General features: G+C 45.0%; 2 protein-coding genes across 2 annotated transcripts in view; one reads left to right on the top strand and one right to left on the bottom strand.

Annotated features, from left to right (window-relative positions):
- The first annotated feature begins 2,990 nt into the window (after window positions 1-2,990).
- On the top strand, window positions 2,991-8,008 carry pdcd2l (programmed cell death 2-like). The gene is made up of 2 exons (XM_085415035.1): window positions 2,991-4,674; window positions 6,922-8,008. Exons 1-2 carry the CDS (start codon window positions 4,191-4,193, stop codon window positions 7,521-7,523), a joined length of 1,086 nt encoding a protein of 361 aa, XP_085271161.1. The 5' UTR covers window positions 2,991-4,190; the 3' UTR covers window positions 7,524-8,008.
- Window positions 8,009-8,113: 105 nt separating this feature from the next.
- Window positions 8,114-27,735, bottom strand: part of nfatc3b (nuclear factor of activated T cells 3b) — a 29,167-nt gene continuing 9,545 nt past the window's right edge. Inside the window, exons 2-10 of the mRNA XM_085415034.1 lie at window positions 23,951-24,629; window positions 22,186-22,584; window positions 21,943-22,102; window positions 17,907-18,106; window positions 15,903-16,075; window positions 15,589-15,729; window positions 15,428-15,483; window positions 11,963-12,656; window positions 8,114-8,716 (exon numbers count right to left, since the gene is read on the bottom strand). Coding sequence (XP_085271160.1) covers window positions 8,598-8,716; window positions 11,963-12,656; window positions 15,428-15,483; window positions 15,589-15,729; window positions 15,903-16,075; window positions 17,907-18,106; window positions 21,943-22,102; window positions 22,186-22,584; window positions 23,951-24,629 — 2,621 coding nt within the window. The 3' untranslated portion in view covers window positions 8,114-8,597. The remainder of the gene's footprint in view (window positions 8,717-11,962; window positions 12,657-15,427; window positions 15,484-15,588; window positions 15,730-15,902; window positions 16,076-17,906; window positions 18,107-21,942; window positions 22,103-22,185; window positions 22,585-23,950; window positions 24,630-27,735) is intronic.

Genomic DNA, 27,735 nt, shown 5'->3' with positions numbered 1-27,735 from the left:
AAAACACAAATCAAACGGCTTTGATGGATTTTATCTGTAATACCTGTGAGCTCGTAGGGGAGTTTTTAAAGGGTTGTTCGAGAACAGTGTGACACAAACTTCTTTGTTGGTACAATTAACCGCACAGCACCGACGTTATTGCTCCCATAATTACATTAACCGCAGAAACTTGGACCATAGATCTGGTTCAGGGATGCCAAACGTGGCACATGTGGCACCATCCACCCGCCAGTCAGGAGGCCCGACTTTCTTCTTTTTATCAGGTTATAAATGTGTTTTTTATGCTCTAAAGTTTAACATGGGAGTCTGTGGGGGCTGATCCACACTAGGAACCAGACTATAGAATAGAATAGAATAGAATAGAATAGAATAGAATTGTGGACACTCCACACCAACTGTGTGTTGACAAATTATGTCAATTAGAGGAACTGCAACCTTCGTCTGACAGCTTGAACATATTACATTTTCATTGTTTTACTGGCCAACTTTCTTAAAGGCTCCTGGCTGAGTCTGTGTGAAAGCTGAGAGCTTTGGGGAGCCGTTCATTTGCTGTGAGCAATGCAGATCCAGGAGTTTATGATCCTCCACCTTCACCTGGTCCTCCATCCTCCCCGCTGGTCAGTGAATCCTCTTTGAGCATCTTAAGCAGCAGGGTTCACATCACTGTATGATTAATTAAAAGCAAAAGGCAGCTTAAAGTTTGGTGACTTAAAGGTCGGTGTGAGGTTTTATTCAGCGTGGGGGGCGTGGTCTTCTCACGGTGTAAAACATAGGTTGTTTTAAACTCAGCATCTGTGCACGCTGTCGTCTTCATTCTGCCTCCACCACAGGGGACAGAAGATGATGCATGTGACGAAATAAGGAAACTAAGGAGATATGAAGGCGACAGAGACGAGAGGCTACACCCCACCGGGGAGAGGGGTCCCTCATTTCCACCCACTTAGATTATTAAAAGTTTTTAAGAAAGGAAAGGTGAAGCACATCGCCGCCTCCTCCTCCTTTCAGTGAAGGTCAAAAGGTTATCTGCAGTCGGCCTGCCAGAGGGATCAGAGTGACCTGTGACATAACCACCTGCAACTTAAGCCCACTGGTCACCACTGCCTCTTTGCCTTGTGCTTTGTTCTGTTACTATCATAAAAATATTCTTGTATTTTCCACACTTGGTCGTCAAAATGAAAACCGTTCATGTTTTTCAGCCTCGAGCTGATTTCATCGGGCTGGAGATTAAATATCGATGTCTTAGGCTTTGATTCGGGTTCTGTAACCCACAGGTCCATCAGAGTAATTTACTAATTTAATTTAAAGTACATCAAATCAACAACTTTTTGCCAGCTTCTAATATTTTGTCCTCCTCCTCAGTAAGTCTCAGTATTTTGCAGGTGCACCTCCCCTCTCTGTTTCTAGCTGATATACATTCTTGTGTCATAAACTGATGGAGCGGGTCACCCGGAGCGCTCGCTTTGGCGTCGAGCCGGCATCTTCTGGTCCAGCAGAGGAGGAGAGTGTCAGACCTCAGCAGCTCTGATGAGATCCAGAGCCATCGCTGTTAATTAAATCTGCTGCTAACAGGAGACTCACTGGGACCGAGTTCATTCTGCACGAGTTCCACTTTATTCTGCAGCTTGTAGAACCTCCTTCAGCACCAATAACCTGCAGCGATGGTTCACGTGTGACTTTATTAGTCTGTCTCATCACTGTGGAGGAGTTTTGGTTGCTTCAGCTCGTTGAGGTTTGCTGCATCCGCTCATGCACAGCTCTCTGAGCTCTGCAGCAGCTCCGTTCTTTTCTTCTTCAGTCGTTCTGTTGCAGACCTGCTGCTGTGCTGGGATCTTTGTCCTGTTGATGACTCGGTGTGGTCCGAGCTTCAGCTGTGGGATAGTGACACACTGACTCTACAGAGGAGCTCGTGGTCCACTCAGATCATCCACCACTTAGAATCCCTTTACCGTGACCTCAAGTCTTAGAAAGACAAAGCTGATTTTTCGGCAACTGGAACAACAAACTGTTTTGCTCTTGAGCCTTTGAATTGCTTTAAACTGAATAAGGACACAGCAGCTGAATGCCTTGTGTTATATATTTGAACGCAAAGAGTACACAAGTGTTTATGTGCTCCTCTGGAAAAAGTCAGCGTGAAAGCGAGATAACGGGATGAATAAAATAAAATGAGGAAATAAAACGTGAACTAACTTTGCAGCAGAGCCGATCTATAAAATGGATTTTGAGGAGAGATTTAAAAGCGCACACGTAGCCAGGAGATATAAAGCTAAAGTGAAATCTTCCATCAAACGGGATGAATTATCTATCTGCAGTGTCGAGCCTCTCAGTTTACTCTCAGAGCGTAATGATGTGGAGTGAAACCAGCACCTGCTGGGAAGCACCGAGATGAATCTGAAAGCCGCTGCTATGATTAAAAACTCAGCAGAGATTCAAAGTGCGGCTGCTTTGCAGTAAATGGGCTAAAACGTGTTGATTCACAGAAACCTCTGCTGTGGTTTCACTAACGGAGGCTCCACTCAGAGGCTCCTCACACTGGAGCTAATTAGCAGAGAAAGGAGAGGACAGAGGCGGTTACACACCACGGGAAATCATTTCACAGCTCCCGCAGCAGCCCTGAGGGGGAAACGGTCAATGTAGAGAAAAATGTATACACGAGGAGGGATTACGTGTAATTACATTAGGCCGTAAATTATGCAGCCAGCCAGCTCTTTACTGCTTTATAGTGAGAAATCGGTCTGTTCTAACTTTGTTTAAATCATTCAGGGACATGTTCTTCAGACTGAAACCAGAACACTCGGCTCGCTCCCAGAGATCATTTTTAAAGGCTCTGGCTGTACGTAGATATTAAAATCCTGTTATTACCAGCTTCTGTCAAATCATTCATTTAATCCCTGAAGGATTTGTGCAGGGTTTCAAAGCCACTGCAGCTGTTTTATCATCTGATCTAAAAAACACAGAAGCTCCAATAATGGTGCAGTGAAGTGAGTTTATTCTTACAGGACAGGGCGCAGACCATCAAACAGCAGCAGAAAAGATAGATAAATTAATAAATAACTCACTAATAATTGAGAATAATAATCAGGTGAGGAAGAGCGAAGAATAGAGAGATGAAAAATATTCTTAAAACCAATTATTTAATGTGTCTAATGTTTGTTTTGTTCTTGAATTTCTGAGTTCATTCTCATAAATTTGCAGATTTTGTTTTCCTTCTAATAAAATTATTGTCAGTTTTCTTGTAAACTGACCATTTTCCTCATAAATGTGTAATTTATTTGAACAAATCTCATAATTTTACTATCTCTCATACATTTAAACATTCTCCTTATAAATTTGCCGGCTTTTATGTTAGAAAGGTTTCGTATCAATTTCCTTTTCATCCTCTAATTTTAGTTTTCATTTTTTTTCTGTTTTATTTCTTGGTTTGCAAGTTTCTCCACACAATATTTTACATTTTCTCGTAAATTTGCCAATTTTTCCTCGTAACATTTTCATATTCTCCTAAATTCTTATAAAGAGTGGAAAGAAAGAGAGCAACTAGTGCTGAACATTTGTTTGAATACACACAGCAGTTTAAAAACTGATGAAATGTATTTATTGGTTAAAAAAAAATCTATAAAACTGTAAATAACTTTGATAAATTCAAGTTGTTTTTTTCTTTTTAGCTTTCACTTTGGAAGCTGCTTTTAATTTGAAAGTGCTACACCCGGAAATTGCTTGTCACGGCGTCGGAAGTCGAGACTTCTATTTATTTATTTATTTTAAAATAACTTTATTGAACACACAATGAGCATACAACATACGGAGACTTCAATTTTTCATCTCTTCGCTGTTTTCACTCTTATTTTCAAAGTCTTGAATTTGGCCCCTCATGAAACACAAGCGCTTATATTTGGACCGATGACTGTTTTCTACAGTAATTTTAAAAGTTAAAATCTTTAAAAGCTGTGAAAATGTAAACTAACGGCGTATATAAATAGTTATATATTATAATAAATATAAAATATTTAGAATATTGATAAAACAATGGTTTCGTTTTATCGTGTAATTTCGTGTATCGTGTGATTTATAGTTCAGTGACACACTTCCCGTGTCTATATTTTCATTTGACTCCAGTCGGTGGTATTTTGGTGAGGGACCTCCCACGCTGAACTCCACTTCCGGTCGGCGTTTTTTTTGTTTTGTTTTTTTAAAAGATGGCCTCACGCGCTCAGGAGGTGTCTCTGCTCGGGCTGTGTGACGGAGAGATCGACTCCAAGAAGCACCGGTGCTCCTATCTGACCAACAAAGTAGGGGGTCGGCCGGACTGGCCGCCGGGCATCGCTGCCCGGTCACCGCGATGCGGCCGCTGCAGAGTCCCGCTAGTCCACGTGGTGCAGGTGTACTGCCCCGTGGACACGTCTCCGCACCACAGGAACCTCCACGTCTTCGCGTGCCCGGGAGCTGAGTGCAGCGGTCGGTCAGAGTGCTGGGCGGTGCTCCGCTCACAGTGCCTGGAGGCAGAGGTGCGGACACCCGGGCCGCCTGCACCGGCTCAGGAGGCTCCTATGCGGGTCACTGACTGGTGTGACACCGCTGACGACTGGGGGATGGGGGGAGAGGAAGATAATGATGGATGGGGAGGAGGTGCGAAGCAGAACACAGCTGTGAAGGAGGAGACAGGAGTTCCAGAGGCAGCAGGTAGGGCTGGACAGAGTTGCATTTTTATCAAAGATTTGACGCTTTTTTTTCTCTTAAAATGTGAAAGTTTTATTCTAAAGGATGCCATATTTTATATATAGATTATAAATTCATAGCCATTTTTTCATTAATTTAAAGTTTTTCTCCTCGTGCCTTTGAGGTTCTTGTAAATTTGAAGATCTTTTCTCGTTACACTACAAAGGACCAAGGATAGAGGTCGTCTTTCAGCACTACTTCTTAGCCAACAGTTCATCTCAGGGTGGTTCAAACATGCTTCTTAGAGGAGCCCTGCCCAGAGGCAGAACAGCCACTACGCAATAAAATAGAGATTTCAGGCCTACCATTCACAGAAACATCAAAGGACATGTATGCTTCAATAGCATCAGCTCCTCTGACAGCATAGTTAATAAAAATGACTGACTTCATTAATCCCATGCAAATCACACCTATGTGGAAGAACCCCGACATACTACAGAACAATAATATGATTAACTCCCCAGATTGGAGTAGTAAAGGAATTAAATACTTGGAACATATATTAGAAGGAACAGACTTTATCCCATTTGACAGACTAGTTTTACTATATGAGATTAACAAGAATAGATTTTCACAATATCAACAAGTCTATAATAAAAGGAAATTTAAGCCTAATAAAGTCAAATTACAAACACCATCGAGTGTGGTACAATTCCTTAATCTCAAAACCTCCAAATTCCTGTCCAAAATATACAAGACGCTCTCCAAAACAGGTGAATCTATATCTCTTCCTATTATGAAATGGGAGACAGATCTATCAGTCAGCTTGGACCACCTTAACACACAGGTGTACACACAGGTGTACTCACAGATACACACTATAGCTGTATCCCAATTCAGGCTCTGCAGCCTTAAAGTACGCATTTCAAGGCTGATTACGTCACAGCGGCGCGCCTAAGGCTGTCCCAATTCGAAGGCTGCTCGAAATGCAGCCCTCAAATGCGTCCTTCATTTCCCTGAATTTTAAGGATGTGGCGGTGTAGACTTCGTGGCCCAACATATCCCAGAATGCATAGCGCGGCGATGGGTGTGGATAAATTTGCAGAAAAAAAACGGCGGATGAGGGGCGGCCGAAGAGTAAACTTTAAGTACTGAATATTATGTCACTTATTTATGTGCAAATGTTTAATAACGAAGAACATTAAACATTCCTGTTGGCCACATGTCAGCAAAGTTATGTGACGTTAGTGACGTTTGTACTAACTTGGTTTTAAAGCCTTTACTTTAAAATATACGCCGTTCAATAGCTGAGCTTAATCTCACAGAGAATGAGAAAGATTTTCTCCTTCATCTCTGTCAAACACAGCTGTATGACACGTTTCCAGTGGTTAGTATCATGGTTGCTAGGCTACCTGGGCAGCGCGACGGAGGCTTTTTTTTTTAAAAAACTTTATTGACAAACAACAGTATCAGCGCAACGGAGGCTAGACCGTCCCATTTCACAAGCCTCGCACTTCCGGCCTTAGCGGTCTTTGAGTACGCGGCCCTTGAGGATCGTTGAGGCTGCGTACTTTAAGGCTGCAGACCCTGAATTGGGATACAGCCTATCTTGGTCGGCTGCTGTCTTTATCCTGTCTTCCTTCTCTCACACCAACCAATCACAGCAGATGGCCCCGCCCCTCCCTGAGCCTGGTTCTGCTGGAGGTTTCTTCCTTTTAAAAGGGAGTTTTTCCTTCCCACTGTCGCCAAAGTGCTGCTCATAGGGGGTCATGATTGTTGGGTTTTTCTCTGTATTATTGTGCGATCTACTGTACAATATAAAGTGCCACAACTGTTGTTGTGATTTGGTGCAACTGAACTGAATTAAAAATCTCTTGTATTGTTAGTTCTGTGTGCTGCTCAGTTACATTTATTATTTGCTGTCATGTTAGCGTTTGCTGTGGTCTCTGTTATTTTCCTTCCTCGGCAGGCGTCTCTCTCCATCCCTCTTCTCCTCTATTTTTCCCTCCCCCTCTCTTCCTGTTAACCATCTTCACCTTTATTTATTTTTTTCCTTTTCCCCAGGCCTCTCTGTTATGGTTGTAATAATCCAAAATAAAGTGTATGGAAGTCTGAGACAGTGAGCCTATTGCTCAGCTCATCTCTGGTTCTAATAAATGATAAAGTGAAGCTCCTGTTAGAGTCAGACTGAGAGCAGGGAGCGCTGTAGTGCGAACTACCTTCTGACAGGCAGGTGAGGTCATCTTATGGTTCTTTTTTTTCCCCTGACAGCTGGTGAGACGGACGTCAGCAGCCGTCTTTGTGACCTCAGTCTGGGGGACTCGCAGGAGGACGTGACTGCCTTCTGTCCATTCTTCATCAGCGTGGTGGAGGAGACGGATGTTTGCGGGGAGGACGGCGACCTGGAGCACGCTCAGGAGCTGCTGAGGGAGTACGAGAGGCGGGAGGGCGTGGCAGTGGGGGAGTTAGAGGGAAGCGGAGGAGGCGGGGACGAGAAGTATGAGAAGACCGGAGCCCGACACGGAGACGCCGTCTTCTCCAGGTTCATGAAGACGATCTCTGTGTGTCCGCAGCAGATCCTGCGCTACTGCCGCGGCGGGAAGCCGCTCTTCATCTCCGAGCCGCCGTCCAACGTGGCGCAGCTGGTGCCAGCGTGTGGCTCCTGCGGAGGATCCCGGACATTCGAGCTGCAGCTGATGCCCGCGCTGGTAAGCCTGCTGCAGGGGGAGCGCGGCGGTGCAGGGGTGGAGCTGGAATTTGGGACGGTGCTAGTCTACACCTGCGCCGACAGCTGCTGGACATCCAGGTCGGACTCGGCCGTGGAGGAATTCTGCTTCGTTCAAACCGACCCAGACCAGCAGCTCTTTGTGTGACGGACTAACCTGAAGCTCGCCGTCGCCATCATGGTGGGATCGCGGTTTATTTATACCCCGTCATGATGTCAGAAGATCAAAAATCTGAGGCGAGCTCGTGTTAAAAAAGGACCAAGCAGCAGCTTTTGTTACTTCAAGGCTTTAAAGGTTTTGCCTTAAAATGTGAAAATATAAGATGTGCCTTAGTCATCGGGCCTGGGCAGAGCGTTACAGCTGCTTACGGCCACACGAGGGCGGGACACTGAACCATAGCTGCTCTTATTGGTCCTTCAGACTTCATGGTGCTGAACACAGGAGCTCCAAAGACGACATCAACACGAGTGTTAGAAAAGATTAAAAGTCTCTGCTGCAGCTCGTTTGTTCGTCATCTTTTCTTTTCTAAAATCTTTTACTGCTGCAAACACAGCAGCAGCTGTCGTCATGCGCGAGTCATGCTTTAACTCCAAGCAACTTCTGGTTGTTCCTGTAGAGAAGAATATTACCAACCGTGACCTCTGACCTCCCTGTAATGAAACGTTGCTGTTTCAGCGCACGTGTTGGTCGTCGGGCTCTGAAATCCTCTGAAAGAAAAGACTCGGACACACAACAAGTTTGTTTTTCTTTTTACTTCAACCTTAAACATGTTTCTAAAACGCCGTGTCACACCACAACAGTTCGGTCGAGAAGCGTCAACGTTAAACCGGGCGAAGGAAATGTAAACGAGTGTAAAACAAAGCTATAAAAATGTAAATCAGCTGAAGGATTTCAGGTTTGAGGATCAGATCCAGAGTATCAAAAATAGATTATTTGTAATTTACTGGCCAATAAATAACAGAATTTTCTTATTTTACGTCTGACGTTACCGAGTGTTAGAATTATTATAACAAAGTTAAATTTCAGCCCTTTAATCTTCCTCCAATTCGCTCATGAAAAGTTAAATCTTTGGTTTGTCTGTGAGGTACGAGTCGGTTTCTCTCTAAAATTCCTGAGACAGACGAGGAAACGGTCATCTGACGTTTTCAGGCACTTGAAGATCAGTTTGGAGCACTTTGTGCAAACAGCAGAAGAAAAACGACGTTCCTGAGAGCGCTGGTGCTACTGAGGGCCTCCGCAGAACGGTAAGGTGCCGGCGCCGGATTTTGGCTCCCAGTCGTACCGGTCGGGTTGGTCGCCGCCAACCAGGCCACCGATGTCCCTGTCGATGATCTCGTTCACTGCAAACAAAACAGAAACGTTGTGGTCTGTTTATTCCAATAAAACAAACGTTGCTGAGCACCTGTGTCGGTTTGTTGGTCTCATGCAGCAACTGCGTCACCATTTGCAGACGAGTTGGATTCAGACCTGAGGCTGGACTCTGCAGACCTTTTGCAGATTAAGCAGTTAACTGCTTTGTTATCAGACTGCATGTAATCGCCAACTCGATCCCATTCAACTGCAAACTGAACCCGATCCCTGTCTTTGAAGGAGTGAGACTGCAGCGTGGTCGTGCTGTTTGGGAGGGGCAGCCCCAGCCAATCAGAGGGAAACTTTCTTGGAAGGGGGAGGAGCTAGGATGGCTAGTTTTGAACGATGCTTAACCTCAGGGGTTGCAGTGGGGCTCAGCATAAGAAGGAGGGATTACTCTGAGGTGTGACTCATGCAAAGCTACCCTCAAAGTGTACCCCGCCTCTTGCCCTATGACAGCTGGGATAGGCTCCAGCGCCCCCGCGACCCTGAAAAGGATAAGCGGAAGCGAATGGATGGATGGAATTTCAGCTTCTCTGCTGCTGTGTTGGCAGAGAAGCTGAAATTCACCAGCCATATTTTGATTTTTGGGCTCTTTGAGGGTAAAATTAAAATAACACGACACAGTTTACTGGACAGAGGTCAGTTTGATTTGAAGGCTCTGCAGTCACAATCAGTGCTTCAAGCATGACCTGCACCGATGGTGCTTTCCTTTCATGAAGGATGCTCCAGTCTCCATGAGCACTAAGAAGGAGTTAATAAAGGAAGCACTTAAGCACCTTTCCTTAGGTTTAGTTCTGATTGTGGCTGCAGACTCTAACACTTCACCTTCCCAGTTAGGAACCTGCTTAAGGACTCTGTTACAGTACCGAGCACGGCCACACGGGGGCACAGCAGGACAAAGTGCTTTAAACGAATTCTCCAAACGCTTTAATCCATCACATTCAGCTCCCTGATTCACTCCAACAGCAACAAATTAAACAAACTGGCTTTCTTTAACTCCTCTGCTCTGCTTTTCTAACCCGTCCATTAAATACTAAACTGTTCCCACATCATGAAGCAGCAGGACTGAAATGTGCTGAGCAGGTGTGGCGGTCACACTGCAGTGCGCTCGTTATGAGCAGCAAAAGATAAAACTGAGTTCATCTGCAGAGCAGCAAACAGCTCGGTCTATTCATAGCTCTGCAGTGAAACCTGAGGCGCGCACACACACACACACACACACACACTTTAGAGTCACCGATTAACCAAAACAGAGGAAGCCGATATAGCCACGGGGAAACGCTTGCTCCACACAAAGGCAGGTTCTAACCTTTGAACCTCCTGTGATGGTGCTAACCACTGCACCATTGTGCCGCTCCTGCTGCTAGGACCTCAAGGACGACAGAAACCTTAAGCTGGATTTCCAGCATGAATACAGACAGTAAAAGCAGGGTCCCAGGCTGTGTCCATGGCAACATCACTTTATCAATCTTTTAATGAAAGGTCAGGTCAGGTGTTAAATTCTAATTTAGTATAAAAAAGTACCAAAAGTGTCCATCATGCAGGCACGGAGAACATTCATTATCCAGATTTTCATTTTTAATGTGTTTCAGAATCGTGTAAATACACTTCTATCAGCCACCGCACGCACACAGATATTGTATAACCAGTCATAGTTTTCTTACCGGTGTGCTGATGCGGTGAGCATAACAATGTTTTTGAACATCCTGAACATTAAACTTTATTATGTCGCACTTCTACTCTCTGCACTGACAGACTGATTTAAATATCTGAAATAAATCACATCTCCAAACCAGATCAATCTCTCAGGAGTCACATAATTCAAAAGCCACAAACTCCCTGTGGTGCCCTCCACAAAGAGAATGGGATGCCAGAGAAGCTCCTGTAGGTGCTTCAGTTTGTGAGCAGGCTGCCGTTCCTCTGGGGGGGGGGGGGGGGTTCTGATTTTCGGGGTTTTAAATTCGAGCTGAAAGGCTATGGAGGAAGACAGCGTGAAGATCAGACGCCCCGAGGACAGCTGCTGCCTGTGCCAACAAATTTAACCTCCACCTGCACCATTCAGAGCAGCAAATACAGCTATTATTAACCCAGATCAAACGCAATACGCACGCACACAGCCAACATCACAGAGCGACAGAGTGCACACATGGTGTCACTGACATGAGAAGAACAGACTGAAACAAGCAGGTTTACGAGGTAAAAAGACGAACGCTGCTCATGCTTTGATACTTTGACTCCACCACGGCAGCTTTGCATCATTCAGAGTTCACAATAATCCTTCTTTATCTCATAATGAGTCTTTGTGCAGCCCCTCAGTTCAATCAGAAACAAGCAGTTTTAGCTCCTCCTCCTTTAAGCAAATTGGCTGCCCCTTAAAAAATAGCAAGTAGGTGGAGCTTCTGTGCCTGAGATGACTGTGTCACGAATAACTCGTCAGGCCTGGACTCTGCAGTCTATTCACACCTACAGGCCAGTGGACACTCTTTCAATGATGAGGATGTAACATCCTGGACAGGGAGGAACGCTGGTTTGAGGGCGGAGTCAAGGAGGCCATTTACGTGAAAAGGGAAAGACCGTCTCTGAATCGAGGAGGCCTAAGGGTACATCTGTCACCATCTTACAATGCTGTGATTGCAGCCATTGCCCAACTCTCTGTGAATGGGACTCATGGACATCAGTGGTTGTTGATCAATGTTCATGAGAATTTGCATAATTAAGATGAAGGAACTGCCCTCCCAGCCCATTGTTCCTTCAGTGGGCTGGTTTCAGTCATTATGCAAATGTACTGGTTATAAGATTGAAACCTGCAGTCAGCTGAGACTGAAGATGATGACGAAACATTTCTCCCACAAAACGCTGCGTCCAGATAAACAGAATCAACCTTTGGAGGTATCGTTTCATGCATCGGTTAAAACACTGGACTCCAGGTAAAGGACGCGCAGCTGGAAACACTTCACGCAAGTCGAGCTGCCCAAGATTCACAGAATTTACATACAATGTTACCTTTTTGTGATTTATATCGTTGTCAGGACGATAAATGTCTTATATCGGGATATGAGATTTTGGTCCTATCGCACAGCTGTCACTTCCATAATTTAAAATGATTAAAATTACTTTGACCTCACATCTGTATATTATGTTGATAAATATAAATGTATATTATTGTGAAAAAACAGGAAGAAGCTTTTTTGTTTTTATCAAGAGTAAATCTGGGTCAACATCCAGCTTCCTACCATCATCCAGCGTGATCTCCTGGAGGCCTAAAGATCCCAGAGGCGGCTGCTCCTCCGGCTCCTGCTTGATGATGAGCGCCTCCCCCGGCCCGGCCAGCACAGAGTCCTTCTGGGGGTTGGCGGGTGTCACAAAGGTACTCCTGGGACTCAGAGACAGGTCCCTCTGAGATCCACCAGGGGAGGAGTGTGGAGGGACGGAGAAGGTCTGAAGTGGGACAGAAGAGGCTGGAGGAGGAATCGTGGTGATCTGAGGAGCCATGACGGAGGTCTGAAGGGGAATCAAGGTGGTCTGCGAAGGCAAGGAGACTTGGAGCGGGACCGAGGACGTCTGAGGATACATTAAAGGGGTCTGAAGAGGAGCAGAGGAGTGAGGATGGTGGAGATGGGGGTTGCTTTGGGGACCACACTGCACCAGGAGGTCACAGGAACCATAGTACGCCACGTCAGGACTGAGCGTGCCGTTGCGCGAGGCCGTCAAGCTGAAGCCAGGTGGATTCTGGGAGATGCGATCTGGCTCCCAGCGTTCCTGCTTGACTGTGGCGACAGCGGGAGGACCGTGGTGTCTGACTCCAGGCAGGTAGGTGAAGCTCTGCGTCACACTTTTCCTTCTCTTCCCGTTAGTGACGTAGAACTGGACCTGGACCGGCGACGTCGCCTTCTTATTGTACACAGGAACCTCCACCACGATGCTGGACTGGAACACACACACATGTTTATAAAACATGAGCATTTGTTGCTTTTCTGCTTTACATACTAATGCATTTTGTATTTTGGGCGTTTGGACCTAAATGATGTGGTTTAACACATGCGCTGCACTCTGATCTGCAGCCACACGGAGGCTCTGAGCGCGTCAGCAAAACGCACTTAAAAGGAAGGAGGAGGAGCTTCGGCAAGAAGACTTCATGGCACTACGAAAAAGGGGAAACAGTATTTATATGAATGTCTGAAATTTATCGTGGTAACGCTGGAGGTTTCAGCTTGTAACTTCCTCTTTCCACTTCCTATAAAGGGAATCTTGGTCCCCATCTTAAGAGACGTTCAAATGCTCAGAAAAAAAACCTGAGCAAAATTCTGTGAGCTCGACACTTCAGGGCCCGAGGGGAGACTACAAATATTAGACCCAAATATTTTCCCTCCGCTCACTGTGCAGCCGGACATCAGGAGGCAAACAAAGAAACATTACAGCTGAAATCACACTCGGACACCGAGAAGCAACAAAAGCACGTCGCTGCATGCACTGACGAAGATCAACGCACCAACACAACTGAGCAGGATCCTGCAATAAAACTAAGATCGCAGTACCGTGCTGCTATGAAGCAAAAGTACTCTGGGCAAAAGTTTCTTCATCCTGAGGTCGAGCTGTTTTCAGTAAGCATCAGTCTGAGTGTAGAAGAAAGACGGCATCTCCACAGTGACACACCTCGCTGTAAAACCTCGGGAGGTTGCAGACGCCTGACTGCTTTCACTGATTTTAATTATGCTTGCAACACCATTTATCACATATTTAACTTAGAAAGACTTTTGTCCTTATTAAGCAGCAGAGGTCAAATCTAATTCAGTCATTAGTGCCACAAACAGATGTTTCTTGTAGTTGGTCACCAGGTTTGTACTCGTCTCAGATGTTGGTCTGCTGCTCTTTACAGAAACTCTGAAGCTCTCTTGGCTGCCACTTCACCTCCCTCCACAGAACATTTGTGGAGGTCTGGAGGCTGGCCAGGCCACTCCAGGACCCGTCTTCAGCTGCTCTCTGTTGCCTTAGTTTTGGGTCACCGCCATGCTGGAAGACCCATCTTGATTGTTCTGGCTAATGGTTAATTAACGATGCGTGTTCACACACGTCCGTCGAGTTGATGCCAAAGAGCCGCCTCTGACTCATTCACACGTTCACTGGAAACTTGAAACACGCCTGAACATGTGTTCTTGAAGATCTCGGTCCGTTGCAGCGTAGCGCGTTACAGTCGTGTTCTTGGTTCTTCTTCTTCGGATATTTATATAGAGATCCTCCATCTTCAAACTGTATAAATATCCGATAGCAGCTAGGTCCCCTAACGTTCAGAAGCTGTTGAAAGGATAAAGTTGTGCTATATCAGTGGTTAGAAATACATTACTACTTTAGGATTAGTTTAACACAAAGTCAGGGCTGACCCGGGACCATGGCTGTGAGTCACAGTGCGCAGCATAAAAGTCCTTTCACATCAGAGCAGGATGTGCTGCTAATGCTAACTGCTAACTAAAAGCCAAGGATCCAGAATTTGTTGCTGGCTGCTGGGCTCTGTGGGTTTTTGCAGCAGCTCTACCTGTTTTTTTTGAAGAGTTTTTGGTTTTTTTTGCTAGTTCTTCAAATGTTCAATAAAAACATGTATGCTAATTCATAACGAAGAAAGCTTTGTAAGTATCCCCACTGGAGAAGACTGTCATTTCCACAACACTGGCACTGGCATGTAAAAGGCCATTTATTCCCTTCAAAGACCTGAAGCTCCATAAAGCACCCCTCCAATAGCCAAACCCATCTGTTCTCTGATTGGATAGTTAAATTTGTGATTGACATGACATTGGCCAATCAGATGAAAGGAAGAAAAATGGGGTCAAAATTCGTACTTGTAACTTGAAACTTGAGTGCAGAGTTTCTCACGTATTTTTTGGCTGAGTCCACACACAAATCTGTTTTACACACACACAAATTCTTTTTACACTTACAAATCCTGATTTACAAGTACAAAATATTTATGACCACAATTTGAGCCCATATCGTTCACTGACTCATACACTCATGTTCTTCTGTGCTTCTAACAGTCACACTCCAGTGGACGCATCGGAGAGCAACTTGGGGTTAGCATCTCACCGTGCAGACGGGATCAAACCACCAACTTCCCAATTAGTAAATACCTCCTGCTCTATGTCAAGGACTTTTGACAAATAAAATTGGACTGATTGATTGGAGCCAACAAACATTTGAGCTGAGCTCTGCCTAAAGCTGACTGAGCGAGAGACGCTCAGACATCTGCAAACATTACTGATCCTTCCTGTCGAAACGTTGCTCATCCGTCCCGATCTCAGATCCAGCTGAACAAACTCAGAGTGAACTTGAGCCTTCAGAGCGGGGTCAAAGCGTACAGCTGTATATGGGAGGGTGCGCTTGATTTACAGCACAAGTCAGAACAAGAACTTTGTTGTGAGAACCCAGTCACTTTGTTTTTTATCATCGCTGGAAGTCAGGATGGTAACTGAACTGAAACATGAAGAGTTCAGTTTCTGTTTGAGGAAAAAAAGAAATAAATGTAAACTTTTTGGTTTTCCCGTGTCTCAAAGATGCCGACGCTGCCTCGATGAGCGTTTGCAGTGATTTACTGCAACAGCTGCTCGAGTTGGAGCTCATTCTCGAGGGAGAACAAAAAGTTTTGGATTCTTAAATCGTTCACTCTTTCTCCGTCTGTGTGCTGCATCACCATCACTCCTCGTACTTACTCCGCTGCATTTTTCAGGCACGACTCTGGCATCGGTTTCCCACAGCGATCTTCCATCTGAGGGGACAAAACACACGAGTTAGACCTTCAGACAAATCATCAGGCTCACAGAAGTTTATGTAACCTTATTAAAGTTGCAGTAAATTAATAAGGCGATCTTACCGGGCCCTCTCTCCATGAAAACAACCCTGGACTGAGCGGAAATGTTGGGTCCGCTGATGAGCAGCTCCTGTCCTCCCTCCACGGAGCCGCTGGCTGGACTGAAGCTGTCCACCTGAGGGAGCTCCTGACCTGAGCGCTGGGCTGAAAAGCAACAGGTTTATTTTAGGACTTTATTACAGATCTCTGTGCTGCAGAGGAAACAGAACGGAGAAGGTAACTCGAGCATTAACAAACATGCAGTATATTTTTGCCTCTGCGTCTTCTTCTACGATCGTGCTTTAAAGGAACACAAGCTTCCTGTTTGCGAGACTCACAGCACTCCACGGGAATCGACGCCGTCTGCAGCCACAGAATCTGGCCGTCCGGCTGAGGGATGGCGACCCTGAACACCACCCGCACCCTCGTGTTCTTCCGCCCGATGTCCGTCTCTCCTTTCTTCAGCTCGATGTCGGCGTTACGCAGCTTCAGGATGCCGGCGCAGTCGATGCTACGAGAAAAAAGGCACCGTTTATCAGAACGCATCGTCTCAACTGCTAACTACCTGTCCACACGTGGACCAGAGCTCGCGCAGTGTGCACTGTGGTTCAGGTCCACATTCCTGCCAGCTGCAGAGAAGACTGTGCAAGGTATGAAGCTGAAGTGTGGGAGCGAGAAACTGGTGAAACAAGATCCACAGAGGAGCGACCCATCTGACTACAAACACCTCCGCTTATTAGTTTTGTTAAATGAGCCTGACGTGCCTGAAAACCACAGCGTGGCTGAAAGTTGCTGACGCGAGAACAAAAGGCCTCAAGGATCTGTACAAACCGTTTTGTGAACACAAGGTCCTTATTCACAGCTCTAACCCAACACCACCATATATGGCTAGTACTACTACTAGTTACTGAATAATTGAGCTCACAGCAAAGCCATCCTGTGGCCATGACCACTTAAAGCTCACTCACGCTGCCTGCAAACAAGCAGCAGACTAACGTTATCGACTTATGTACATGCTTCCTTCTTTAAATGTTTGAGATTACGGTGACATTATTTACATGCTTCCTGCCTCCTCTACAGTGTGTCTAGACTCTGTACCACAGCTCTTTATTTTTTGCTGCGCTTTCTAATCTGGCTTCCTGACCTTCGTTAAGCCTAAAGAGACAGCGGCCGTGTATTTGTATGTTTTTAAAACCATGCTGAGTTCTTATCGATGTTATTTCCTGTCACAAACAGCTGATCTTTGTAATTTCCCCTCCTCTAAAAGGAGGGCTCGAAACCTCGTAGATGCCTCAGTCACGAAACACCTTCAGAACAAACGTCCTGAGTGTTTCCGTCTTTGTGTTCAAAGTAAAATTGCTCTCTCCAGTTTTGGGATCATTTCGATCATTTTTGGGGAAATTGTTACCGTGTTTTGTTGCTCAGATGAAGAAAAAACAGTAACATGAAAGGTTTTCTGGCAGCGAGGCTGGTGTGAAGATCGATATCATTGGGAACGTGATAAAGACTCAGCTACCCAGGGTGTGGGTAGCTGAGCATTAAGTATAATTAGCAGCTGTATGTAAATGGTTTGATATGCTGTGCAAAAGTATTGAGACACCATAATTGCTTAGTAGTGTCATGTAGTCAGTGTAAGAGGTCAACTAACCCTAAGCTGCCGCTGGTTGACCATTTCTCGGGTCCTCAAAATGACTTGCAGGGGGACAGATCGTGTGTAGAACCACCACTCAGACCTGCACCCCTTGCTAACAAACTTGCCTGTACCCCTGTCCTGAAGAAACACCTGAAAACTGTTCCAGTAAGGTCTTCTGACTGCCTGCTCCACATGTGAGGCTCAAAAAAAAGCCCTGGCTATCACATGGGACATTGTTTTGAAGGTCTGGGGCCACCCTCAGTCAGTATTTTGAACCCATTGAGATGGGGTTGGCAGCTTCCACAGGCGATGCCTAACCGTTGCTATGGTGTCTGGTAGGTGGAAAGTTTGTTTCCTTAAATGGTGATAGCGGCTTATCCGTCTCTTTTAGCTGAGCTACTTTAATAAAACTCTTTAATTTAACCCTTTTGCCTCCCTGACTCCTTTTTCTGACCCGGACACTTTTTGTTACTTCCCCCTAACCGCCTAGACCCCTCAGGGGAACGTAACAACACCCGCCCGTTCTTTACACGTTGTTAGGAAAAAATCAGAAATATACATGGAGAAGCAGCAAGTTTAAAAGTCAATATTTGATTTGATCGTCTTTCTTCAGGCTCCTTGAAGGACATTCGAAGCTCTTCTCTGTGCTGAAACAATATGAGGAGCACCTGAGTGACGGTGCATGGCTTATAGGGTTCGTGATCGTTACCTGGCAGACATGTCGTTCTCTGGAAGCAGAGGGATCTCCAGCACTTTGATGGAATCCATAGTTTTCTCCTGACACATGGTGGTGACCGTCTTCCCCGTCACTCGGTGGACCTGGTAGAAGGGGTGAGGACGAATGTATCGGTCGTCCGCGGTGCCGATGAACAGCACCAGACCGACCCGCTGCTCGCTGCATCCGTGCAACTACAGGAAAGGAAGAAAGACGAGCTGATAAGCAGCTGCTCATCCTGACGAACACCTTGACACCACTGCAACCTGAAACGTCACGCTCTGGACTCCAAATTACTTTAAACTGTTGGATGTGAAGCCGACATGTGATATCTCACAGTACAGTTTTACAATGATTCATTTCGTGCTGGCTGGATCAGTGCAGGGAATTTTTCCATGGGGAAAAACACAGATGTGTAGTTTAGCATGAAGGCCACCTGAGGGATAGACGCAAGTGGTCAGACCTTTATTTAAAGAAATGGTTTGATGGTTTTTGGACAATGATGCATTTTTACCACCAAACAAAAGTCCTGCATCAGCTGTTTAGGAAGTACCGTCGCTTTTATACAGAGGCCCATTTTCAGAGGCTCAGAAGTAAGTTTCATGGTCTGGTGAAGCCTACTTCCTAAATATTATCCAGGAGAACTTAAGCAGATAAAAGACTTGGAGGTGATTCCATGTGTTAGCCGTTCACTCTCAGCATGAGGTCCAAAGAGATGAAGTGAGGGAGGCCATCACTAGGCTGGTTAACTGGTTTCAGAGAGGAACTAATCCCAGGACATTATTTGGAAATTTCCTGTAATGGGAGAAATGTTTTTTCTCCTTCAGCATCTTCCTGCCTGCCAGCTGTTCTTTCTCCAGCTCGGCTGTTATTTTGGAAAGATTTGTATCCATTTCTTTACTGAACTGGAAACATCTGCCTGCATCTTTGTTCAAAAGCCTCTTTCTGGTTTTGTAAAGTTTCGAGAGCTTCCAGTTACTCCTGCTAATGTTGGACCTGAGCTCTACCTGTGACACTGGTGACCATCACATTATGCTCGACAGGTGGAGATACTGGGTGGGTGTATCAGGCTCTGCTTTGGAGAGGTTCTCCTCTCGAGGTTCTCGTCACTTCTATGCTGATGACATCCTGTAAAGCCCCAGGATGTTACAGATCTTGCTTAGATTCTACTAAAACTTAGATCGCTGAGAGTTTTCTCGATTGAAAAAACAAAGAAGTCTGTTTGTGTCCAAGGGTAATGGGAACTCTTGGTCCTCTTGCCACATTTTCTGGAAGATTTGATTGATTTGTTCTACATCAGAGAGTAGTTAACTACCAACGTACTGGGGCGATCGTGGCTCAAGAGTTAGGAGTTCGCCTTGTAATCGGAAGGTTGCCGGTTCGAGCCCCGGCTTGGACAGTCTCGGTCGTTGTGTCCTTGGGCAAGACACTTCACCCGTTGCCTACTGGTGGTGGTCAGAGGGCCCGGTGACGCCAGTGTCCGGCAGCCTCGCCTCTGTCAGTGCGCCCCAGGGCGGCTGTGGCTACAATGTAGCTGCCATCACCAGTGTGTGCATGTGTGTGTGACTGGATATGTAAAGCACTTTGGGGTCCTTAGGGACGAGTAAAGCGCTATATAAATACAGGCCATTTACATCGTGACCTAAGGTCATGTGATCAGGGCCTGTGCGTCAAGGCTGAGAGCTAAAGGAGACAAAGCATTTGTTTTTTAGCATTTTGTTGCAAAGCAATTTGTGATATTTGTCTTGAAAGGTAGAAAAACAACAACACAAAAACATCTGGACAGATGAAACCAGGAATAACTTACAGAGGAGGAGAGGCCTGATGACAATATCCTCCGAACACGGAGGAGGCAGCATTATGTGCATGTTCAGCTGTAAGTGGCCTTGATCATTGGTGTCACACGTCCTCAGGAAGGGTGTTGATATTAAAAAGGTTATCGCAAAGCAAAAGTGATATCTGAACTGAAAAGCTCCCGGCCACAAATAAAGCTGGAGTGAACACATGAAGCATGTTTGAGACGGAGAGAAAACGACTGTGGTCACATTAGCAGAAGGAAAAGAAGGAGAACTGAAAGAGAAATCTAACAGTTACTATTTTAATCTCTTGCAAATTTCCTTCTTAGCGAGTATTAGAGGGCACTGCAGGGCAACCTGCACGAGGCGAATAAAGCCTTGATTGATTGATTGATTGATTGAGGTGTTATGTGTGTTTTTGACCTTTGGACAGGCGAGCCTGGCTTACATTTATACCTCCAATTGTTATATAAAAAGTCCAAACAAATTTTAGCACGTCTTGCAGCAGGAAGCTTTTCTAGCCTTGGCGGCGGCCTGAGAATGTGCCACCCAGAATAGCCCTGCTGGTGTCCGTTACATGCGAGGCCTTGATGGAGGCTTTACTTGTCTCAGGCCGCCTCTGTTGTCTGATCCACAGGCTCCGCGGGGCCGCTCACTCGACACATCGGCAAAGCACGCAACCTCAGTCGACCTGTGATTCCATCTCCCGTGGGTCACCACAGGCTCGGTGCTTTCAGCTTTTTATTAAAATTATTATTTATGCCACAGACTCACACTTAACTGTTTGAAGAGTACCAAAAACTGAACGAGCAGGCACAGAAGCTTGTTTTCATCTACCTGAACTGTTTTCATTTTCAGAAACCTAAACTTACCACAGCCTAAACAAAAAACGAAGTCAAAGCTGCAGTTCCTCTAATGGCCACTAGAGGCCTCAGACGTCCCCATAGACTCCCATGTTAAATTGTTACAGCAGTATTAAACACGTTTATAGCATGAAACAGGGGGAAAAGGTGTTTTGGTCTTTAAAGATAATTTCACCCTTCATAACGACTCACCTGTTTAAACTGTGTGAAGCCTTAAAATTTGCATTATTAGGGGCGTGGCCTCTGACAGGTGGATGGTGACACAGGCAACGTCCACACTGGCCCGGATAGATTTGAAAACTGCGTTTTCGTCTGAAAACGCTCCGCGTCCACACAAGCGTTTTCCGTCGTTTTCCCAGAGTTGTGCGTCCACATTGAAACGGCCGAAAACGCTTACGTTTCAGTACTGTGCAAGCGCAAAACGCAAGAAGATTTGGCCTGCCTCATTTCAGTCTGCAGCTTATTTAATTTCCGGCTCTTTGAAACGTCGCGGCAAAATGTCGAGGAAAAGCACAGAGTTTTTTAAATGGACTCACAATGAGGTGGAGTTGTTGCTGCGAGTAACACAACAGTACAAAGTTGCAAAAGTGAGTGAGAAATAAAGAATTTGAAGAAAAGCTCTCTGAAGCGCGTACAGACTGATATTAATCCTTAACAGGGCTGTCAAACAAAACAACTGCTGTATAATACCCCCGCTATCTTAGTTTAATTGGTCACATGACTGCATCACATGACTACAATGTGTCATCGTTTTCAAAAAGGCTCTGGGTTCGCTGTCCACACTGCGACGCAAAAACTGAATTCAAATGTATCCGCTTTGGAGAGCGTTTTCAAAACGCTGCGTTTTCCTTGACTGAAAACGGCGTCTCAGTGTGGACGGGAGGTCAAAACAGAGAGAAAACGACCCCAGACCGCTGTAGCTGCTAGCTGTCTGTTAGGCGGGATATGTTTGTGCTGTTGAAGCCTTTTGGAGCATTTTAATGGCATTGTCTGACTAACAACATGGCTGTGGTGAGAACAGTGAAAATGCATCCAGTTTTTATTTTAATGTTGACCCATCACATGCACCCTCTTCTATCACACCAACACTGAAAGCTCTTACTTTCATTTCAGCTGGTAATAGCCTTAGTGGCTGTTCTCACTGTAGTTTGCCTCAGTAAACTTTTGCACCAGTGCCCCGAGCGTCCTTATTCTATTGTTTATTAGTTTAAAGACTCCAATATCATTTCAGTTTATTTCTATAATACCCTTGAATCTCACATATTAAGTCAGTGCCAAGGTAACTCACCTTAAAGTAAATCGAGAACAAGCTTAGATTAAACAAACTCGGTGACAAAAAAGGTTAATATGAAAGTGATAGTGAGGACGCACCTTAACGATAGGATGTCCAGCAGCTGCCTTGATGGATCCGCGGCTGCCCTCCGTCTCGTAATGCGCCCTGTGGTAGGACTTGGGCTGGACCTCCACCTTCAGCTCGCACTGGTCATACTGGCTGGGCAGAGGCCAGTCCAAAGGAGGGGGCGATGAGGTCCTGAAGGCAGAGAAAACAGATGTGATCATCAGCTAGTAACCGAACTACACCCAAATCTATTTGCTGAATGCTGTAAGGCCCACCTGAACAGAGGGGCGTTTCCGGGTTTGGGTTTGTTCCAGGTAAAGTGGGAGGGCACCTGAAGGAAGAGCTCGGCCAGGCCCTCTTGTTCCCGCCCCTCTTCTGCGGGAGGATCCTGGAAGGACTCCAGACTGGAGTCTACTTGACCTGCCAGGAGGACCAACTGACTCCCCGACGTCCTCCTAGTCTTGGAGGGAACGTCCAGCTCAGGGAATCCGCACATGAGGAGGGGTCCGAGGGCGCCGGCAGGGCTTCCCACCCAGGTTTCATCTGTCACGCTGCCCCGTGGGGAGGCGCCTGGTGTGGGGCTGGGTGAGTGGTGAGGGGACGGAGAGCGGGCATGAGGGTCGGCGCTGGAGTGGCGTCTCTTACCACAGGGGGAGGTTGGCCTGGATGACGGCCTGAGAAAGCAGAGCGGGATCAACGACTCAGACATGCACATCTGAATGTGTTTAGGCCAGGGGTCACAACCTTTAAGACCCAAACAGCCATTTGGAGCCGGTTTCCACGCAAAAGAAAACAGAGCCGCAAATACTTGTTGACATCTAAAATGAAGATAACACTGTATATATTGTTTTTACCTTTGTGTGAACAACTAAGGTGTGCTGCTTATGAAATCCATGAAGTGCTACAGAGAAAATTACATTTTATTTATGTAATTAACACATTTTGAACTCTTAAAGAAATATAACAAAAGCAAAGCTGAACTAAAATGATCCAGAAACGAAAACTGTTGTATCGCCTTTGGGCTTTTGGAGCCTTGACCTGACTTTTAAAAATAACTTAAAAAAAAAAAAAAAAAAAAAAAGCACTTTGCTGCTAAAGAAATGAAAAATAAATATTTACAAAATTCTAAATATGTATTTTACCTGGTTAATTTGTGTGGCGGGGCGTGGTCTGCAGCGCCGCTGCAGGGGAGGAGGACGCACCTGAGCAGCACCCGCAATCACGCCTCGCCGCCTTAACGTCTATGCTGTTGTGTTGGTGTGTGTCGGGCTGTGAGCTGCAAAGCTACAGCCGGCTGTGTGCGTCAGCAACCGTGTGTGAAAAGCGTGTTCATGCAAACATCGTGGGGTCTGCCGTGATATGTTTACAACGGGACTTCTGCTCCTGAACCTCTGCGCACAGCGTCTGCAGATCGGGGCTGTACGAAGTCACTTTCATCTTTACAGGACTGTAAGCTGTCGTCTGTGAGGCGTGAGCGGCGTTTGTCTTTAACAAAGTTCACGGTGGAGCTGCTGACATAATGTGGATCCAAAGATCCATAATTGGCCTACCTGGGGTTGAAAGTCTCAATAAATGCAGGCGTTTCGGCGGCTACACCGGCTTCCACGAGTGTGACGCTTATTTTGAGCGATGAAAAAATAATAAAATATAATTTTATATTTATATGTCAATATCACAATAATCTTCCAATGTAGAACTACAAGTTAAAAAAGAACTAATTTAAATATAATACACTTCAGCTAAATACTTTAAATTATTTTCCCAAACCAGGCGGAGCCGCACTATAAGGACTAAAGAGCCGCATGCGGCTCCGGAGCCGTCCCCTGACTCGCTAAACAAGCGCTTCCCAAAATTCACACCTTTAATCACAACTCTGACTATTCAGTTAATTATTAGGAGTTCATTATTTATTAATATATAATAATATGTTTATTTTTTTAATTTTAAAGTATCGATTACTTAAGGGTCCTGTTGTGATTTTATCTTGAAATGGTTGAAATGAACCAAATTAAGACATCTGGTCTCCATGGCGATATCTACCTGGAAGTGGGCCGGCGGTTGAGCCAACTCTCGTCTGTCACGCTGGTGCGAGGAGAGTGGCACGGTGACTGGCGGGGCGACTGGCGAGGTGACTGATGGGGCGAGAGCGCCGGGTTGAAGGCCAAAGGATGCTGGTACTTCTGCTGCCACAACTCTACCCCAAAGGCTCCGCCCCCACAGCCCGGAGAACCAAAAGGCGAGCCGAGGGGGGAACCCATAGCGAGGCGGGCGGCATCAGGTAGCTCCCCCTCCACATCATCGTAGGTATGCGAGAAAGACTCACAAGAGGAGAGGTCGGAGATCCAGCTCCTGGAGGAGAGGCTGCTGCACGGGCTCGGGCACAGAGCCGGATCCCGGTAGCGGGGCTCCAGAGAGAGGTACAGCTGGTCTCTGGACCAGGATGCATCGCTGTAACCCCCCTCTGCCCCGCCCACTGCCAAAACATCCTGGCTACTGTCGGGCTCCAAATGGTTGTTTGGTGCTATGGAGGTAATCTGAATGCTGGGGCAGTCAAAGGCTCTGGGGTTCACCTGGGCACCGTACTGGGGCCCCTGAAGTTGGTATCCAACATGAGGGTCTGAGGTGAAACATGAGGGGGAACTCTGCAGCTCCTGGATGAAGGGCTGCTCGACCAGAGCCTGCGCGGAGGAGGGAAACGTCCTCACATCGAGATCTGGACCTGCGAAGCGGAGTAAAGAAAACAACATGTAAATCAGGCAGGAGATCATTTGCATTGCAAATGTGTGGTTTTCTTTTTATGGTGTAGCTGTCCTGCAGCAGACGACTGCACCTGACAGGTAATATTCATCAGTCGCTGGGAGAGAACCTGCAGGAAAGCGGTGAGGAAATGAAGTCCACAGGGTTTCCTGCAGAGTTTAACAGGATTTCAAAAACAAGACCATCCTCACATGCCAAGAATGTGACCTTCATAGAGCAAAGACTTAGATATCTTCTCTGAGGGCCGTACTGGGAAATGAGTGTTTGGCACGTATAGATTACTCAGAGTTTAGATATTATGTGTGCAGTCACATCCCCGGGGTGCTGCTTTGAGGCTGAAAAACACTCGTCGATATGTTATCATTTAATGTAAAAATGACTGTCATGTCATTTGGCTACAGATGTAACAGCAACATGATTAAGCTTCAATTTTGCTCTTGCACAGTTTCACAATTTCAACATCTTTGAGTATTTTACATGTTTGATGCAGGCTGACTTCCTGTCATTACATCATTCGACATAAAAACCTCCAAAAAAGGCAAAAAGAAACCAACGTGTGTAAAGATCACTACAACAAAACAGAATGTGATAAAACATTGCTTCAGCCCAATTATCACAACTGTGATCACCACATCAGCCCGCCGTGACGCATTTCCTCCTCCTCTGTCGATTCATTTTGATCTTCTGTTCATTTGCTTGATTGAAGCTTCAACTTCATTTCAGTTCTCTCACCAACGATGAGATGCGTCATGATTTCAGGTTAAAAAAAAGGTACAAAAGTGATGAATAACGTCATTTTTTAAAACTCTCGTTGATTTGTTTCATTGGTTCTGTACGGTGGCCCCTAGAGACAAAGCATGTATAAACTCCAAAACACTTACAAATTCCAAATAGCACGCACAAACTCCTCAACACATACAAAATCCAAAACACATGCAAACTCCAAAACACATGCAAAATCCAAAACACATGCAAACTCCAAAACACGTACAAAATCCAAGACACGTACAAGCTCCAAAACACGTACAAGCTCCAAAACACGTGCAAAATCCAAAACACGTGCAAAATCCAAAACACGTACAAAATTCAAAACACGTGCAAAATACAAAACACGTGCAAAATACAAAACACGTACAAAATCCAAAACACATGCAAAATACAAAACACGTGCAAAATTCAAAACACATGCAAAATCCAAAACACGTACAAAATTCAAAACACGTGCAAAATTCAAAACACATGCAAACTCCAAATCACAACGGAAGTGCTCCAGGACGCTAGGGGCAGTGTTGAGCTCGATTTGTAAAATAAACGGCAAGTTTGTTGCAAACACATGGGCTCTAGTCTCCGTTGCGCTTCCCAGGTTGCCTAGCAACTATGATACTAACAGCTGGAAACGTGTCATACAACTTTTTTTGACAGAAATGAAGGAGAACATATTTTTTTTCATTTGTTTGTTTGTTTCTACAAGAGCTTTGTGTGATTTGATAAGTATCTGAGGCTGAGACCACAGGACAGTAAAACATGATTTTTGGGCTTCATTTCTGTACTGAACAGTCATTTAAGATTAGCTAGTAAATAACAGTTAGCTAATGTTGTTCATGAGACTAAAGTCATATCACTTTGGTAATGTAAATATAATATGGACAATATTATGGTTGTTATATTAGTCATTATTAGGTATTACAGCAGTGAACATGAACTCTTTGTCAAATACTGAGCTTCAGTACAGATTCAAGTTGCAGTTATTTACATGTCTTACCACCTTAAATCTTCACTCAAAGACAAGTATATAGGAATGACTGCCAAATTTATTTGCCACTGAAGCCGAAGGATGGCATCTGAATAAAACCTCTCTTGACATGCCTAGATGACATTAAAGCTTGGTTGGCTCTAAACTTTTTAAATTTGAATGAAAAGAAAACAGATTTGTTGGTGTTTGGACCCAGTGGCCCCTGTGAGTCCTCTTCTTTTCATTTGGAACCCCTGGAGGTTTATTTTAAACCTGTTGTTACTGCCCTTGGTTTTAAGTTGGACCAGTCCATTTTTATCATTTAAGGCGACTGGCAAGAGTGAAATCGTTTCTTTCTAGGCAGCACTTTGAAACCGTGATCCATGCTTTTATTTCTTCCCCTGTGGACTACTGTAACGCACTTTATGTGGGGGTCAGTCAGTTGTTACTCTGACATCTGCAGCTGGTTCAAAATGTATATTGACAGTGCATATATAGGTGTATCATATATAAGAGACAAATGTTGTTCCTTCAGTATGTTGGCATTACTAAATTTGGCTCAAATGCTTACATACATGTGTAAAAAGAAAATGTACAAGCTGTGAGCTGTTTCAAATCAAATCACTTTTATTGTCACATCACATGTGCAGGTACATTGGTACAGCACATGTGAGTGAAATTCTTGTGTGCGAGCTTCACAAGCAACAGAGTTGTGCAAAATACAATAATGTAAACAAGCAAAATACAAGAATGGCTACATCTGAAACTAATAAATATATGTACAATATATAATAGTATATATATGTTTCTGATAAAATGAAGAGTAGACTGATGTATTAAATATTCCTTTATTGGGTGAGAAAATCAGACCATGTCATAACTGCTGTAAGTCATACAGAATAGATATCAGAGCTTTAAACAGGCTGACGTCTGCTAAATGGGTCAAACTGGGCAGAAAGTATACAAACACATAACATCCTTATAGAATATGATGTAACACTATAGATCAACTTAGCTCAGAATATATAAAGCATATAAACAGTTACAGCAATATGATGCAACAAACACAGCAGCTACTGATCCAAAATCCTCAAAGCTTCATAGAACTGAAACCAACATTTATTTTAGCTCCATTCTGCTGCTGATACAGACTTTAGGTTTCTGAACATTAAACTTGTTGCTGCCTTTCATGGTGTGTAACTTGAAGGCCCTGAGTACTCTGAGTACTTTCTCCCACACTGGAAACACTGGAATGATAAAATTATTTGAACATTACCTAATAAGACTGATTCAGGACAGACAATTAGTTATTTTAAACTTTCCTAGCAGTCCTTCA

The sequence above is a fragment of the Rhamphochromis longiceps genome, linkage group LG7, assembly GCF_057381845.1.
Source record: "Rhamphochromis longiceps isolate RC_006_pf linkage group LG7, R_longiceps_female_GT1.1, whole genome shotgun sequence".
Lineage (NCBI taxonomy): Eukaryota > Metazoa > Chordata > Actinopteri > Cichliformes > Cichlidae > Rhamphochromis > Rhamphochromis longiceps.
The sequence above is the reverse complement of the archived record's forward strand: the minus strand, read 5'-3'. Positions and strand labels throughout refer to the sequence as shown.